This window comes from Sciurus carolinensis, chromosome 8 (assembly GCF_902686445.1).
Source record: "Sciurus carolinensis chromosome 8, mSciCar1.2, whole genome shotgun sequence".
In the NCBI taxonomy this organism is placed as follows: Eukaryota; Metazoa; Chordata; class Mammalia; order Rodentia; family Sciuridae; genus Sciurus; species Sciurus carolinensis.
The window spans coordinates 77,122,579-77,140,284 of record NC_062220.1 but is presented as its reverse complement, the minus strand read 5'-3'; the positions used below and the strand labels follow the sequence as shown (position 1 = coordinate 77,140,284).

Here is a 17,706-nt window from a genome sequence, read left to right as displayed (position 1 = left end):
TTAGAAAAAATACACATTCTGGGGGTTTTGTTTGTTTTGTTTTGTTTTGTTTTGTACTGGAGATTTAACCCAGAGGCACTTAACCACTGAACCATATCCTCAGTCCTTTTGTTTTTTGAGGTAGGGTCTCACTAAGTTCCTTAGGGCCTCACTAAGTTGCTGAGACTGGCCTTGAACTTGCAATCCTCCTGTATCAGCCTCCCAAGCCAGGCTAGAAAGAATACGTTTTAAAGTTTCATCTTCAATACAGTAAGTACCAGCTAAAACCTAGGAAGCTGAAAATATTTGTTTTTTATACACAGAAACCCTCCCAGTCAGACATTAAGAAAAACTCCAGTGACAAACAATTCTTCCTTTTGTCAAAACACAAATTTTTATCAGTCTATTTTCCCCTAAACTACAATGTGGGGAGAGCTCATTTATTCAGTCATTTGGTCTTCAATTAGATATGTTTTTGTCAAGTCTCCCTTGAGGCACACCCCTTGAATAAAAGAACTCATTTGCTCTCCCCTCTGCATAAATTCATAGGTTTTATGGGGTTAGCATGCATTTACAGGTTTCTTTCATTAATTCCTGAGGTCAGAAGGTAGCTTGATGAGCTGGGCACAGTGGTGCACACCTGTAATCTCAGGGACTTGGGAGGCTAAGGTAGGAGGATTCCAAGTTCTATGTCGGCCCCAACAAATTAGCAAGACCCTGCCTCAAGATAAAAAATTAAAAAGGGCTGAGTAGCTCAGTGGGAAAGGGCCCTGGGTTCAATCCCGAACACCAATAAATAAACAAGTAAACTAACTCAGAAGGTAGCTTGATGGATGGAAAGGAACGTTGGATTGATTATCAGCAATTATAGGAAAGTTTAGGTCCTTTGCTGCCCAGTTTTGTGGCTTTGGGCTTCTTATTTCTGCTCATCTGAGTTATTTAATTTTTTTTAAAGGAAACATTGAAGTCTGGTGAGGTTATTATGACAACTTAATTTTTCCAAAATGATGCGTTGAAAGCTTAGGCCTTGTAAAATCTATTATTAAAGAGTAATCAAAGACTGTTATTATGGAGTTAATAGTTTGATACCTCAATGATCATAATGCAAAGAAACAAGTGACACATTCTGTTCTAATAACTACTATTTTTGAGAACTTTCTATGTTCTAAGCACTTTATTATATCAACTTCAACAGATCCTATAAAAGGTAGACCTTACTATCCTCACCTGACAAGTTGGATGACCAAAGTACAGAGATTAAGTAATTTTCCTGGGTTAATAAAGCCTGTAATAGTTATAAAACTAGATTTGAACTCAAAACAATCTAACTCTACAGCTTGCCCTCTTCCCTACTGCGTTCTTCCTCTGGAGAATAAAGTATAAACTCAGAACCATATCAAATGCCCCAGGAAGAGAGTCCCAGACACCTTTGAAATCCCATTGTCTACCAGTTATGCAGACAGATCTCACTCTAGTTAGGCTGTTCCTGGAAATATCCCACGAAGGGATTTCACAAATTCTGTTGCACTGTCTCCACCTGGTAATCTTGCTTTCTACCACAATTTGAGTGTTCTAGTGGATAGCAATATCTACATCCTCTGAAAATAAGTAACCCCTGGTGTCTATATCTCTTGTTTGTCCCTTAATGCATACTATTCTGCAAATAATTTTTAGTGCTGTTCTGTCTGAATTCCTCAGTCATATTCTAAGTAACCCTGAGGCAGGGGCAATATCAAACTTCTTCCTATATGCTTGCTTTCCCTTTTGCATGCCTAACAATCCTCAACTATAATGATCTATATAAGCATCTTGCTACCTTAATAACTGACCATATCTTCTTTTTGTGAGCAGGGGGTGTTTACCATGGATTGAACCCAAGGGCTTTAACCACTGAACCATATCCCCAGACCTTTTTATATTTTGATACAGGGTCTCCCTAAGTTAGCTAGGGCCTCACCAAGTTGCTGAGTTTGGCTTTGAACTTGCCATCCTCCTGCCTCAGCCTCCCAAGCCACTGGTATTACAGGCATGCCCACCACACCCAGCCAACTGACCATATCTTATTAATCTTTGTATTTTTAATGCTTGTCATGGTATTTGCTACATAGAATTGTTGAGTATGGTGAAGAAATTAATGAATTAGAAAATAAATGAAACAATATAGCCAAATGTCCATTGCATACTGGATACTCTATATCTGCTAGTTATTATTAGTGTCCAGAATTCATTCAAAAATAGCAAATTGCCTTTAAAATGTTCTTAACACCCTTTAAAAATATGATGACATCTTCTTAATTATGGCCATTGTGTGGATCACTGGTGCCAAACTTAGTTTCACTTACCAAACATTATATTATCAGATTCTGCTCAGGAAATCCTAATCAGGTAGTATAAAAAACCATGTACCCAGTGATAACAGTTTTACAATATCAGGCAAATACCAGGGACTAGTTACATGAGATCACCATTAAAAATGACATTTAACAGCATACCAAAGAAATACCTTGTCTACCTACCTAAAAGCCACTTCGTAGTTAACATGTACCATGGACAAAAACCTAGTGGCTAAAAACAAAGAAACGCCAAAGGTGCCACAGCCGCCATAGTGTGTGTAGGATATATTCTTCCTCCTTGCTATTTCTGAGTCATTATGACACATATTGGCTTTTCACTAATGAGATCAAGCACATAGCTCAATAGGATAATTATATCATTATAATTAGTTATAAAAAGTCAGAAATGTTTTTAATTATCCAGTTTTATGGCTGAATTGTGTCTTCCAAAAATTTATACATTGAAATTCTAATCCCCAGTACCTCAGAATATGACTGTATACAGAGAGAGGGCTCTAAAAGAACTAATAGTTCAGTAGGCTGGGCCCTAATCCAACATGATTAGTGTTCTCATAGGAAAAGGAAATAAGACAGAGACAGGTACAGAGAGAAGATCAGGTGAAGACTGGGAGATGTCCATCCACAAGCTTAAGGAGAGAGGCCTCAGAAGAAACTAACCCTGCTGACGCATTCACCTTGAACTTCTGACCTCTAGAATTGTGGCAAAATAAAGTTCTGTTGTTTAAGCTTTCTGGGCTGTGATATTTGGTTAGGGCAGTCCAAACAGGTCAAGTATTTTCTCTTAATTCATTTGATGTTCAAAACAGTTGTGAATATTATCTCTGTGTTATAGAGAGGGAGAATAAATTTTCAGGGACGTTAAATGACACTCTGATATCATCCAGTGAACAAGCAGCAGGATGCTCACTGAAATCTGCGGACTCTAAATGCCATCCACTTCCTACATATGACAGACTAGAAGACCTAACTCTGCCCTAAACTAGGTATGGGACCTTTGGAAAATTATTAACTTTTTGATATTTTTCATCTTTTTCCACCACCTACAAAATGAGGGAGTTGAATTAAATATTATAAAGACTAAAAACACTAAGGGTCTATATAAGAGCCATTCTAGTTTTAAGAGTTAGTTCATATTATCGCTTTCAGTCAAAATCCTAATGAAATTATCTCTATACACTTGTTTAGAATGGAAGGAAACTTCATCATTTTGGGAATCACCATCTAGCCCACAGAATTCAGAAATTGAGAAAAAAATATGTGCTTGAAAATGTTTTGAAATGTAATGATCTTAACTCATTTAAAAAGTTACTTTATAGGATTTGCATCCCATTAGTTAATTTTCTTTTAAATATTTCTCCATTCTGAGCTTTTAGGGATTGCATATCGATTCATGAAGAAAACACAGAAAGGATTAAAACTTTCTAACAGAAAATTTGAGTTCCAGTGTTAAAATCCTTAGTAAGTAATCAAATACTCTTAAGTAAAAAATAAATAAAGTCACAGGCATAATTTCTAGGTCTGAAAAATAAAGTAAATGGTTTCCTATGTGCCTAGAAGGAAAGTTTGTCATAAATAGAAAAATATCTGTGAAATATATTCAAACCCACTCTTCGTAGTGAAGTTGCCAGACACACTCATCAGTAAGGTAATTACTACAAGTTCATAGTTTTAGACCTCTTTTTTCAATACCTTCCTCAGTTTTGAAATATTCAGATGGTACTTAATTTGTATTTTTTATGCCTGTAGTTAATGTGCTTCACCCACCACCACCCCAAGAGGAAAACACTTTATTGTGGAAAATAATTTGTATGGTAATGGAATATGGCAGGTTATGTGACTGCAAGAGTTAGAACTGTGAATCATCTCTCTTGTGTTTTTAGCTAAGTAAAGGCAATCTGCCTAAGGTGGAGGAAAAAAAAAAAAAGAATCTATAAACCACAAACCATCCAATCATACAAAGACAAATCAGCCTTCAGGCAAATCAAATGTCTTCATTTAAAGCTTACCTGGATTTGGCACTCTGCCCGTCTTTTCCAATCCTCCTAACAACGTATTTTCACAAATAGATAAAAACATGCATATTGAAAGGCATACCTTTTGCAATGTTGTTGTCAAAAACAAGAAACTCTTTAACCCAAGGAAGACAATTGCTTGGGGAAAGGAGAATTTGCTTCGGAGTTAGTAGCATGTAAATGCAGGATTAGTGGGTGGGATTGAGGTGTGCTCTGGTGCATAAATAGAGGCTCTGAACTGTGCTGGCACACTCAGAAGCTTGGACACATCCCAGCCGGTTCACAAGGCAAGTGGGTGGGGAAAGCCAGGTAAGGCTCTTGTCAATAGCTTTGGAATGGCTCTTGCTAGAGTGAGCTTTGGCCTCTGATTGCTGTGTAAAGTTGCAGGCAATTAACTGACAGAGAACTGCAAGTTTCCCAGGGCAATGAAGTGGGGTGGGAGAGGGAAAAATGGAATTTCCACCAAAGATTTACTGGCTCTTTGACTGGAGCTGCAGTGTTACATTCCTGAGCAGGTGCTTTCTCCATTAAGAAACAAGAGGTTTAAGAGCAGGTGAACTCTTGGGAGTTTTGAAGCTTGAGACAGGACCCATGGATGTCCATCTCAGTCACCATCCAATGCTCTGCTTCTCTCCCACTGGCTAAGCAAAGACCCACAAGTTCCTCCACCATGAAAATTGAGCTCAAAATTTAGCCCCCATGGAATATATTATTACAAATTAGAAAGAATTTTTTTTTTTTTTCCATCTGGTATAAAGACATGCTTACTGGTTTGTTTGTTTTCAATCTTCAAATTCATAGGCTAGGAGGTTATAAGAAAGTTACTTTGCAGGATATTAATATATAATAACAGAGACTCTGAAACCTCCTGCAACTTTGTTTTTTACTAAAGATAAGACTGGGACAGAGCAACCAGTAAAAAGTGGTGTTACAGAGTGTCAGTGTGTGTCTGTGTTTCTGTGTATGTGTGTTTCCAAAATATCAAAACCTTCCAAAGTTAGCACTGTGCTTTGAGGAGCTTATGCAGAAGGTTTGCAGAGTAGAGGCTCTTCATGTTATGAAAACTCAGTAGAGTGAATCTGAGAAAGTCACCCAGAGCAGGATGTTTGTACAGCAGGAGTTATATTAGTATTCCTCAATCGACGTGACATAAAACACAGGTAATCTATCAATAGTTCCAGCCCATAATCTGTGGAATTGCAAGGGCTCCTGTGAAGCATATATACAACAAGAACTGTCAATAGACTAAAGTGCTTTGCCCTCAATATACTACCATTTTTTCAAATAGACATAGATGCTATTATAAAATTCAAAATCAAGTGTTTGTTGACAAATTCAAAAATATTTCTGAACCAGAATTTTAAAAGTATAGTGATTTTCACATGAAAGTGCTTTTTTTAATTTTAAAAAGTAGTTTTGAAACTAAGAGGGCTGGGTATTTTTGACTTACAATACATGTGAGTTGTTTTTGTAGACCTTTAAAAGACAAAAGTTGCTATTGGCATGTCTACATCTTTATGAATATAGAAATTAAGAAATTAAGTTGGGCATGGTGGTACATACCAATAATCCCAGCTACTCAGGAGCTGAGGCTAGAGAATCACAAGACAAGTCTGGACAACTTAGCAAAACCCTGTCTCAAAGTGAAAAGGACTGGGAATATAGCTAAGTGATAGAGCTCTTGCCTAACATGCACAAGGCTCTGGGGTTGATCCCTGGCACTGCAAAAATAATGAAAGAAAAAAAATCATATCCCTGCATTTTGTTTACATCTTTTCTAAGATGTCAAGTGGCTACCTACCAACACTTGGTCAGTTTAACAGAAAACATCACTTGGACTTGGTGACAGCAACATTCTTTCTTATCATCTAATGTTTAGTGAAACATTGCCACTTGTGCTATCAGATCCTTAGAAACTCCCCACTTACAAACACTAAGTAACAATGATCCATTCTGCTTCCTTTGCAGATTCTGACTTAATTCAAAACCTGCCCCAGTATTAGGTGCTATGGTTCCCCATTTCTTTTTAAGAAATATTACTATTTGGTGTTACCAGAATCCTGTCTCCAGTTTTCTATGCTCTGGCCCCAAGATAAACTTAGTGACTTGTGCTACCACTGTGCCCACTAGCTCACCCTTCCTCTTGGCCCTCATGGAACTTTTCTTGCCATTCATGTTCCTGTTCCTAGGTATCCAAGTCAGCAGAAAGGACCAAGGAACTTCACAGACAACCCTGGAGTTCATTTCTTCGTGTTATGAATCTCATAGAATATTTTTGTGCTCCAAAATATATGCCCACAACCACCCACCTTTAAAGACCCACACAATGAATGAAGGAACTTGACTTTGATGGGTCTCAGTCAATTCAAAGCTAATACAGAGTTTGAGTAAACATTGCACCTGGGAGAGACTTGTGTGGGTGCAAGTCTTCATTTAAATGACAAAGCTCGCAGGGTCTAAATGAAATCAGGAATTGACTGTTTTATTTATAGCTCATTCTTCAGTGACAATGTACCCGTTTTACCTTAAAGTTAAAGAAACCAGAATATTTAGGGTAATTGTTTCAGGGAGGAAAGACGAAGCCAGCCCTGTAAAATGACAAGATCCAGAAGTCTTTGTGCTAGAACTACCTCACAAATGTTTTCATCTCTCTGAACTTTGCTTTCTTCACCTATATAATGAAGCACTGGGGAAGTGGAAAAGAAGAAGTAACGCTTAAAATAACTTCCAGTACTATACCTCTTTTTTCTCTTCTTGGTCCCAGGGATTGAACCCAAGGGTGCTTTACCACTGAGCTATATTCCCAGACCTTAGGGTCTCCCTAAGTTGCTGAGGTTGGCCTTGAACTTGATACCCTCCTGTCTCTGTCTCCTAAGTTGCTAGGATTAGAGGTATGTGCCACTGTACCTGACCAGTACTTTACTGTTTAAACATAAATTTTAAATATAAATTTCCATATCTTTATGAGTATATCTAGGGGCAGGGGTTGTAACTCAGGGGTAGAGCACTTGCCTTGCACGAGTGAGGCACTGGGTTTGATCCTCACTCAGCACCACATAAAAAAATAAAGATATTGTGTCCATCTACAACTAAAAAATTTTAAAAAAATTTTTTTAAAAGTATATACAGACAGGACTGCGATGTAGCTTAATGGTAGAGCACATGCCTAGCATGCATGAAGCCCTGGGCTTAATCTCCAGCATTGTTGGGGGAAATAGTTTATATATCTAACTAGTTATCTCTTTCCTTAAGTTATATCTGTTTCTCTTATGGATCTGGATCTATTGATAGGTAGTGGAAAGAGAGACAGATATACTATGTATTATGTTTTGTTTTGTTTTGTTTACCAAGGATGGAACCCAGGAGCACTCAATCAGTGAGTCACATCCCCAACACTTTTTTTTTTTGTGTGTGTGTTTTATTTAGAGACAGGGTCTTGTTGAGTTGCTTAGGTCCTTGCTAAGTTGCTGAGGCTGACTTTGAACTCGAGATCCTTCTGCCTCAGCCTCCCCAGCCACTGGGATTACAGCTGTGCTCCATAGTGCCCAGCGCATGCTATATATTCTCACATGTCCAGTCTCAGCAGAGCCCATTTCTGTTGTATTCCACAACACACAGATTCTGTGACACAATCTATAGATCTTGAAGAATACTAATTCCTTCTTGTTTGTTTTCCACATAGGTTCGCCATGGAGAAAATTTCGATGTCAGTATTCTTGCTCCTTGTAGCCCTCTCCTACAGTCTGGCCAAAGACACCACAGTCAAACCTGGAGCTAAAAAGGACACAAAGGACTCTCGACCCAAACTGCCACAGACCCTCTCCAGAGGTGATGGTCAACTTCTGGTTGGCTTTCAGCTCCTACTTCATTGGGAAGGATTTCCTAACTCTGGGTGCTGAAGTGCATGCACTGAACATATTTTACTGTATTTCTTCCAGATTTATCCTAGTTTATAATTACTTCTACTTTCTCTAGTTTTTTTTTTTTTTTTCTTTTTTAGTATATATATATTTATTCCAGACTTCACTATTGCCTTTGAGTAGGGTTGGGCCCAAAATTTAGTTTTAAATATACTGGCTTATTTTTTTCTAGGTTGGGGTGATCAACTCATCTGGACTCAGACATATGAAGAAGCTCTATACAAATCCAAAACAAGGTAAGGATGATGGTCACACAGAGCCCTTGATAGGCTCTCAAGAGCACCATCTAGTGACCTTAGCTCTACATGAAATCCTACCCACCAAAAATCACCCTTTGTCTCTTACAGTAACAAGCCCTTGATGATTATTCATCACCTGGATGAATGCCCACACAGTCAAGGTATTTATTCTTCTCAATATGATTTTCTTTGTGAGCTTTAAGATAGGACCAGGGTTCAGATCATTCATCTGTATACCCTTAGAAATAAGAAAACAGAGGACTGGGAATATAACTCAATGTTAGAAGATTTGCCTAGCACAAAAGTGAGTCCCTGGGTTCAATCCCCAGGACTGCAAAGAAAATTTTATATTTTATGTTGTAAAAAAATGTTTTAAAGTAACTTTAAATATTTATACATTTTGTGTTCATCATTGACATATACTTTAAACGCTAAGCTCTAAGATTCATTTCAACTTCATGATTTCTCTTACGTACCACGTTCAAGACATCAGCAGATACTGTTGACTTTACCTTCAAGATAGACCCTTCCTCCAGCACCAGCTTCACAGACATGCAACCTGTGCCACTTCACAGGACCAGAGCTGAGGAGGCTCCCATGCTTGATTCAATTATTTGCTGCTAATGTCTTAAACTTATCAATAATTCTTGAACAAAGGGCTTTGCATTTTCATTTTGGCCCTGGGGATATATTAGGTAGCTGGTCCTGACCAAATCCATTCATCTCTTATTGCTTCAAGGCTACTGCCCTGGCCCAAGCCAAGGTCATACCTGCTCTAGAATGCTGTAAAAGCCACTAACTCATCACTTTACAGCCACCTCTTCATCCAGAAACCAGAGTGAGGCTGATGAACACAAACCAAATCCGGTCACTGTTGCGCTCAAATGGCTTCTCATACAGAATTGAATCCCCACTGCTGACCTACAAGGCACAGTCTGGCCAAAGTTACCTACCTTTCCTTTTCTACCACTCTCCCTTGTTCTCTCCTCTATCTAGCCTGGCCTTTATGCTGTTTCTTGAGCCTCTGAGCTCACTCCCACCTCAAGGCTACTGCTCTTGCAGCTTCCTTTGCTAAGAGTGACCTGCCCCCAAATCTTAGCTCACTGCCCCCATAATGGACCACCCAATCTTCAATGTCACCTCTTCAGAGAGATCTGCCCTATCAAACTCCTTTGCTTCAAAGTACACATCTTCACCTGAAATTACTAAATATTTGTACTTGTTTTTGGTCTGCCTCCCACACAAGTATCTCTCTGCAGAAAAAATGTGCTTTTCTCTTTACTGCATCTTCCCCAAAGCCTAAAGCTTTGCCTGCCACATAGTAGGCAGTCAGTAAATTCATGTTGATATAAGGTAAACTGCCTGGCATGTGAGGCTCTGGATCCATCACCAGCACCCCCCAAAAAGAAAACACAACTGATTTAAAATACAACAGTAAACAAAAGTTTTAACCATGCGGAGGTGGCTGTTTAATGATTTTTCTTTACGTTGTAGCTTTAAAGAAAGTGTTTGCTGAAAATAAAGAAATTCAGAAACTGGCAGAGCAGTTTGTCCTCCTCAATCTAGTGGTAAGTTTGCTTTTCATCATTAACATTCCCCCCACAGTTCATTATGTGAAAAGGGCGATTCGCTTTTCCCATGCATTTCAGTCACACGGCATTAACTGGGATCTCTTCCAAATAGCCCATCTCATAGATTGGAAAGAAGAAAAGATGCTTCATCTTATTAAGACTCTATCTGACATGTCTGTGTTTTTATTTAGTAATCATTAACGTTAGCTTGTCAAAAAACAACAACAGAAAAACCCTCTCATGTGATAAGAATATTCTCTATTCTGTGATAATGGAAAGTTATTTATATTTTGCAAATTACTTCCTGTGTCCACCCCTCAACAATCCTGGATTCTCAATCCTTGTCCCCTCTCCATCTGCAAAAGTCAGCTCCCAGGCTGAGTCTAATCCTGCCTCTTCATCCTGTAGCTTCATGCATTCCCACTTGACTTCACCGTCACCACCCCTCCTGATGATTAAGATTCCTGCCTTTTCAAGTTATTTCTACTTGAGAGACCAGTAGTGTCCATTTTTCTTTTCTTTTCTTGTTTTTTTAGGGGTGGTATCAGGGATTGAACCCTAGGGTGTTTAAACACCGAGCTACATCCCCAGCCCTTTTATATTTTGAGACAGGGTCTAAGTTGTTTGGGGCCTTGCTAAATTGCTGAGGCTGGCTTTGAATTTACCATCCTCCTACCTCAGCCTCCAAAGTTGCTGAAATTACAGGCATTGCCACCAATGCCCAGCTCCATTTTCCTTCAAAAAGTGAACAAACAAAAGCAATTCTACAAATCATATATCCCCCTCATCACCATTTGATTCTTCAAAGAACAATCCATATCAATAATTCTTTCTCACCCACCTTCCATAGGTTCCTCTTCCTCTTTCAACCCCCCATGTCAATGCATCTCTACTGATAATCCCCTTTTTTTTTTTCATATCTTGTATTCTCTATGGACATCATCAACAATAGTTGGGTTAAATTGATTCCTGTACATTAATTTCCTACATCTTACATAAACATGCAACAAATTCCAACTTGCCTATCCAACAATGTTTCAGATAGCTCATAATTAAACTCAATATGCTCCACATTGAATTAATCACCTTGGTTCAGATTTTTCAAATTTTTCATCTATCTTTATTCCCTATTTCATTGAAAGTAGTGCTCTTCCCGGTTACACTCTCCTAACCTGTGGCAGTCAAGAAACTCCCTACTCCTACATTCTTCTAAATATTCCTGCTAACAGTACTTCTTTCCACCTCAGAACCAGGATTGTAGTGTTTGACTTTTTCACTTAACCTAGCTTACTGCAGTGTTAAGCATCTACCTGCCTACAAGATAAACCCACCTGACCCCACGGGGCTATCAGGGCAATCTCTCTAAAGACCAAATGGGTCCTGGTACCTCTTCAAGCATCCCTTCAGGAGCTCTTAAGTATTTCTGAACAAATGAAAAGTCTGTGGCAAGGTGAGCAGGGCCAGTCAGGAGATGCCCCTGGAAGCAGCTTAACAGCATCTCTCACCATGCCCTTGTGTCCATAATGCTTCACTCCTTCCCAAGGGCTGGTCATACAAGGAAGTACAATGTTTTCCTTTCATACCTTTGCACCTGCCCAACCCCCGTCATGGGGTGGTCTTTTATTCCCACAAAAGTGATTCCTGTTTGCTTTTTAATATTCCTCCTTACCCACTTCAGAAAGTCCCAGGGAATTTTTGTGCTGGGCTCAATGTCCTGCTCTGCTCATCCAAAAGCCTGCATATCCCCATAATATAACATAACATTATAACAATTCACCCACTGGATCCTCAGCATGCATTTCCCTACCGGAATCTCTCAATAGACTATACATTCACTAAAGAAAAGTGCTGTGTCTCGCTAAATCAGTAACATTCTAAACAAAAACTGACAGATGAATGCTGAAGAAAATTCTTTTGGTTTTTATAATTTCTCCAAAAATATCTTCAGCTTTTTTTCTTTATTCCATTTCCTCCTACCTCATCCAAGCCTTCTCCCCCACAACATCACAACTCCTTCCAGACACTCCTTGAACTTCTTTGGCCTTTCTGTATCACATCCATCAGCTCTTTACTGCATGGTCTGTATCACATTCTGTTGTTACTATTCACGCACTAAACTTATCACCCCACCTATATTATAAACCCTTGGGAGATGATCCCTTGTGAAATCTTCTGTCCCTAAACCCAGTAACAAATGCAATCCTGAGTTAGAAAATTTGAAAATAACCAAAGAGTATGCAAACTAAAAGCTGTTTCTTTTTTAAATCTTAGTACGAAACAACTGACAAACACCTTTCTCCTGATGGCCAGTATGTCCCTAGGATTATATTTGTGGGTAAGTGACAGCGACAAGATAAAACACATACTCTAGGTACTGTGCAAATGCTGCCACATCCCTTCCTCTCTTCCCCACGCTAGCCTATCACTTTTACAGTCAAGATCACTGCTAAAGTCTAGCAAGTCATCCCATGGATGTGGCAGTCCTTTAAGCTTCTCAGGATATTTTCTTTAAGTGTGAGCTTCTATCTATTTACACAGATGACTTTTCTCATCAGCTAATTTTAACTTTTCATTTTCTGCAACAAATTCATCTGAGAAGGAAGCACTGTGTTTCTTTCATTGGTAGTGCATTCCTCAGCTATAATTCTGCCTTTATTGGGGAATGATTTAATAAACAGGGTAGAGACTATTTCTGCTCCCACCATGACCCTGGGGCAGATTCCCAGTGTTTCTTGAATGACTGAATAAATATATTTTGAGTTCCACTTTGACCCAAATAATATTAAGGAAAATCTACAATGAAATCTGTCACCTAGCAGAGCTCCCGCTAATCAAGGGGTTCACCTAGGTAATTTATCATAGTTCGCATTAAATGTAAGAAGCAGAGAAAAGTGATGAGGGGCAAAGGAGGAAGGGTGGACTAGAGCCCTGATTTTATAGATCGGTTTTGTTGGAATTAGGAGCATCTGGAATGCTAATATTGGAATTAGTAGGTCGTCTGGTCATACCTTGTGTAGGACTTCTTTTTACAGCCTATCTAAGAGCATTTTCTTCCAGTCCATTCCTTTAGTCACAGGCACCAACTCCAGGGCAGCTGGTTCCTGCAGTTTGGTGCATATCTGTGCTGCCTGCAAGCTACAACCACCTGGAGGATTTTAAAGACTAAGCTGCCCAGGACACACTGCAAACAAATCAGAATCTCTGGGTATGGGATGCAGGTGCCCACAGTTTAAAAATCTCTCCAGGTGATTCCAAGTAGCCAGGGTGTTGAACAGGTATTTAAGAGCCCTTGTATGATAATTTCAAAGATTAGACTACCTTGATGTCCCACACCAAGCAGTGTAGTCCTTAAGTCTTTGTTAAAAATACAAATGTCTGCTTCTGGTAATTTGTGTCTACTAGTCCTAGCCCAACATTCTGGAATGACAGAGATGGTCCACTCTAGTACCAGTGGTACTTTGTAAACATGGTTCTCACGAGTCCGCCTCATTCTCAGGACATGTGTCTCAGGCTACTTAAGTCCTGTCAAGGCAAGGTTTCTAGACTTCTCTGTATCCTCCCACTTTGCTTTTGAGTGCCTCTTATTTTTTAAGATATCTTTCCTCATTAATCATTTAACTTCAAGCGACATTTTAAAAAGCATGACAAAATTGGATTTAAATCTAAGTAAAATAGACAAAAAGACTCAAATCTCTATCTTTAAAATGCAGCTAATTAGCAACAAAGTAAAAAAATAATGAGGCACAATTAGTCCTTATTTGACCTTGCTGTTCTTAAGGGCCTGCATTCTTTGATTTGTTAAAAGAAAATGAAAGCAAACATTAGAAGTGAGTTTCTAATTATCCAGGTTGCTCTTGGTAAAACATGTCAACTACAATATAATCATTCCAAAAGTTTACAATAATTCTGTCGGAATGGATGCTAATGTTCTCACAAAAAACAAACAAACAACAACAACAACAAAAAAAAAAAACACCATCCCCAAAATATATAGAATCCTGTTTTCAGGTCACTTAAGATAGAACAACAGGTTTCATAACCTGTTCCAAAAATCACACAGCACAGCTATCAAGTGCTCCCTGCCCTGCATTGACTGCTACCTGCCAGAGGCTGGGCAGCAAAGTGGATGGGATGGAGCATGATCCAGTACAACAAATGATGTTACACAGCACATGGGTACCTAGGCTTCATTAGGTAAGAGAAGCTACTTAGAAAAAAACAAAACCATCCCATTCCCTTTTATCTCTGCAGACCCAACCCTGACCGTGAGAGCTGACATCACCGGAAGATATTCAAATCGTCTCTATGCTTATGAACCTTCAGACACAGCTCTATGTAAGTGGTACTTCCAACTTGAATGTCATCCAGGGGTGGCACATCTGTTGCTGTAGTGATGGGATGAGGCTCAGGTAAGGTGAGAGAGAGCTCTAAGTACAGCAGAGAATCAGTTTGACTCTAATGAGGTAAATCACTCTCTTTCCAATTCAATTTATTGTATTTTTACCTCAGTTGAGGAACCCTTTAGATTAGGTATCTTTTTCTCTAGGAAAATTCCATGACATTACCTAACCTTTGGGTTTTTCTCAGGCACACTAACACATAACCCCTTCCATTACAGAATTGATCCAAGAGGTGTGATATTTTTTCCCCCAAATAACAAAGTGAAATAATGTAGTCCAGCTTGTTGAAGTTGAAGTCAGGTTCAATTTAAAGATCAATAGGCAAGAAGATCCAAAGAGTTGCTAAGGTACTCACTTTTTTAGCAGTTGCCATAAACGGAAGAGAGGGAGAGAGACAAAGAGAGTAGACCTTTGAGGCAGATGAGGTAACTGAAAGGGAGGATATACCTGAATGAGACATCCCCTTACTCCTACTGGGAAGAAAACTGAGTTTTCTCCTGGGAACCAGTTCTGACCAATTATAGTAGCTGCCCAGAACCTCACTGCCCATGTGAGCCATTAGCCACTTGTTGCTATGTAAAAATTTTTTTCTTTTTGCGATTTAACTTAATCACAATTTAAAACGTAGTTTTTCAGTCACACCAGCTACATTCCAAGTACTCAGTTCACAGCAACTGATTTTCTACTGGAGTTCACTGGCTTAGAATATTGTGCTGCAAAGGAGAAGCTGTGCCTAGTCTGCAGAAAAGCTCCTCATGGTCCATCAATGTCTCCAGTTAGAGCTGTGCAGACAAGGAGAAGCACATTCCAAGTTCTGGCCATTCTTGAGATAACAGCATATATCCTACATATTAGCAGCATAGTGCCCTGTAGAACAGGCACATAATAAATATTTGTGGAAGGTGTGAATAAGCAGCTGCTTGGTGCCAGTCTCTCATGTAGACATCCTACGTCACCAGATTGCAAATCTCATGTTCACAAGTTGCTGCTAAAGGGATACAAATTAGAAACTTGGGCTCAGGTACATAGCTCCAGCACTTGATATAGCTGTGTAACCTTGAACAAACTTACTTAGCCCCTCTAAGCCTGTTTCATCATCTATATATGAAGTGCTAATAAGGTTTTTTGGTACTGGGGATTGAACCCAGGGTCGCTTAGCCACTGAGTCACATCCCAGGACCTTTTTTGTATTTTATTTAGAAACAGGGTGTCACTGAGTTGCTTAGGGACTCACTAAATTGCTGAGGCTGGCTTTGAACTCCTGATCCTCCTGCCTTAGGCTTCCGAGCCACTGGGATTACAGGCATGAGCCACCACACCCGGCACTAATAGGGTTTTCTTTTTTTTTTCAGTACTAGGGATTGAACCCAGGGCCTTGTGCTTGTAAAACAAGTACTCTACCAACTGAGCTATCTCCACAGCCCCACTAGTAAGGTTTTCATTTGGATTAATTTATCTATGTCAGGCACTTGGCTTACTATGATTTGTAATTTATATTCCACCCACTTCTAAAATAATTTGCAGTAGCTTCACACACTAACAGGTGTTTCCTATGAATATGGTTTAAAATGTACTTCTAAATTAGTCAGAATTGTTTGCTTCTGATAGAGCTTTTGAAGAGATTCTTTTGTGAGAGGAATTGAAGAAGTAAGATCCCAGAAGGAATTAGCACTCTAGAAAATTGGGTGGTCACAAAAGCCATTGTGCATAATTAAAAAAAAAAAATTACAACGAATTACCAACAATTCAGCCCATGATTTAAAAGCACCCTGTTAAGCAATGAATAGAGTACTACATTGGGGGATTTATTATACCTACTAATATAATTTCTGAAGACACTTGATTAACCTGACCTAACCTTTTCTCCTATTAGTGCTTGACAACATGAAGAAAGCTCTCAGGTTGCTGAAGACTGAATTGTAGAGAAAAAAACAAAACAAACAAACAAAAAAAAAAACCGAAGCCTTCAAGTTCCTTGCTCTGTGTTAAGCCTTGAGACTTGGAATCAGAGACTTCAGAAGACCAGAGAATGCAGAAGTCTTGATGGACATGCAGATTAGATTATAGTTTAATGTTACAGCCTCAATTTTTTTAATGGTTTCAAGTATACATGTATGAAAACAATATCATTATCTACCATAATAAGCCATGATTTTCTTAAAAAAATAAATCCTTATGGGGGTACCCAAAATGAATTTCTTTTTTTTTCAACTTGGTCTTTCACAGAAAGACCAGGAACGTGGACACACACACAAAATAAGACAAAACTAGTTCAAACAATGAAAACCAAAGACAAAGTTGTCATCTTGCCACACTCCAGGTTCTCACTAAAAGTAAGCATGAGCATAATCAACAGAAACATCAAACGGCACACATTTCACTGTGAAAAGTCATATAGAGCACCCCAAGAAAGACAGGTTCCTGCTTAGAGACAACCCTCTCCACCCTGGCCACAAACTTCTAGGGACACATTACCCTCATGGTTTCAGCAAGTCTCTGGCTGGTAGTTCAATGGAAAGGTCATCCAAAGAACATCTGCACCCCTAAGCACACCCTAAAGAAATCCTGGTAATGGACCTTGCTCTCTCAAGGTCTAGAGCATTGGCCTAGAATAAATTCAGTCTGAATCTTCTTCACCAAACATGTGATGGTCTGTGAGACGGGGCAAAGGGCAGTAACAGTGTGTTGATGAGGCAGAGATCAGAGGTCAGTAATGTTTGAAAAAGGGGTGAGAGGGTGAGACAGGAAGTGGGGAAGCAGCTTTACCTGCTTTTAACCCTGTATTATTCTGCTTTTTAAAAAATCAGAATTGAGCTGTGTATAGTGCTGCACACCTGTAATCCCAGTGACTCAGGAGGCAGGAGGATCACAGGTTTGAAGCAAGCCTGAGCAATTTAGCAAGACCCTGTCTGAAAATAATAAATAAATAAAAAGGGGCTGGTGATGTAGCTCAGTGATAGAACATCCCTGGGCTCAACCCCAGTACCTGACCCCAGAAAAAAAAAAAAAAATTCTGTGGTACATTTGCAACCAACCACAGGAAACGTGATTAAAGAGTTGAAGATTCAAACATGAAACATTCAAACATGAAAATGGTTTTCATAAGCTCATGAAAATAGCCGCAATGCCTGTTCTTTCTCCCAAATTCATTCACTGCCATTTCACCATATTTCATTTGTGCTTAAATAAATTTCAAGTGAAAGGGTATCAACGATTTCTGACTACTAATCT

The 17,706-nt window shown here is 39.1% G+C and overlaps 1 protein-coding gene across 3 annotated transcripts; it reads left to right on the top strand.

The window, feature by feature from the left end:
- The first annotated feature begins 3,301 nt into the window (after positions 1-3,301).
- Positions 3,302-16,660, top strand: Agr2 (anterior gradient 2, protein disulphide isomerase family member). Of its 3 annotated transcripts, none has more exons than XM_047559916.1 (8): positions 3,302-3,316; positions 8,028-8,173; positions 8,438-8,501; positions 8,613-8,665; positions 9,999-10,072; positions 12,347-12,410; positions 14,327-14,410; positions 16,349-16,660. In XM_047559916.1, the coding sequence occupies exons 2-8, from the start codon at positions 8,035-8,037 to the stop codon at positions 16,396-16,398; spliced, it is 528 nt and encodes a 175-aa protein (XP_047415872.1). In that variant the 5' UTR covers positions 3,302-3,316; positions 8,028-8,034; the 3' UTR covers positions 16,399-16,660. The 3 variants fall into 3 exon arrangements, with proteins under 3 accessions (XP_047415872.1, XP_047415870.1, XP_047415871.1); XM_047559914.1 differs by lacking the exon at positions 3,302-3,316 and adding an exon at positions 4,609-4,654; XM_047559915.1 differs by lacking the exon at positions 3,302-3,316 and adding an exon at positions 7,178-7,236.
- The last annotated feature ends 1,046 nt before the right edge of the window (positions 16,661-17,706 follow it).

Excerpts from the sequence above, each read along its gene's own strand:
- Agr2 (XM_047559916.1), top strand. The coding sequence starts at position 8,035 with ATGGAGAAAATTTCGATGTCAGTATTCTTGCTCCTTGTAGCCCTCTCC. Across the intron at positions 8,502-8,612 it reads CTATACAAATCCAAAACAAG|TAACAAGCCCTTGATGATTA; the intron begins GTAAGGATGATG and ends TGTCTCTTACAG. Across the intron at positions 12,411-14,326 it reads CCCTAGGATTATATTTGTGG|ACCCAACCCTGACCGTGAGA; the intron begins GTAAGTGACAGC and ends TTATCTCTGCAG.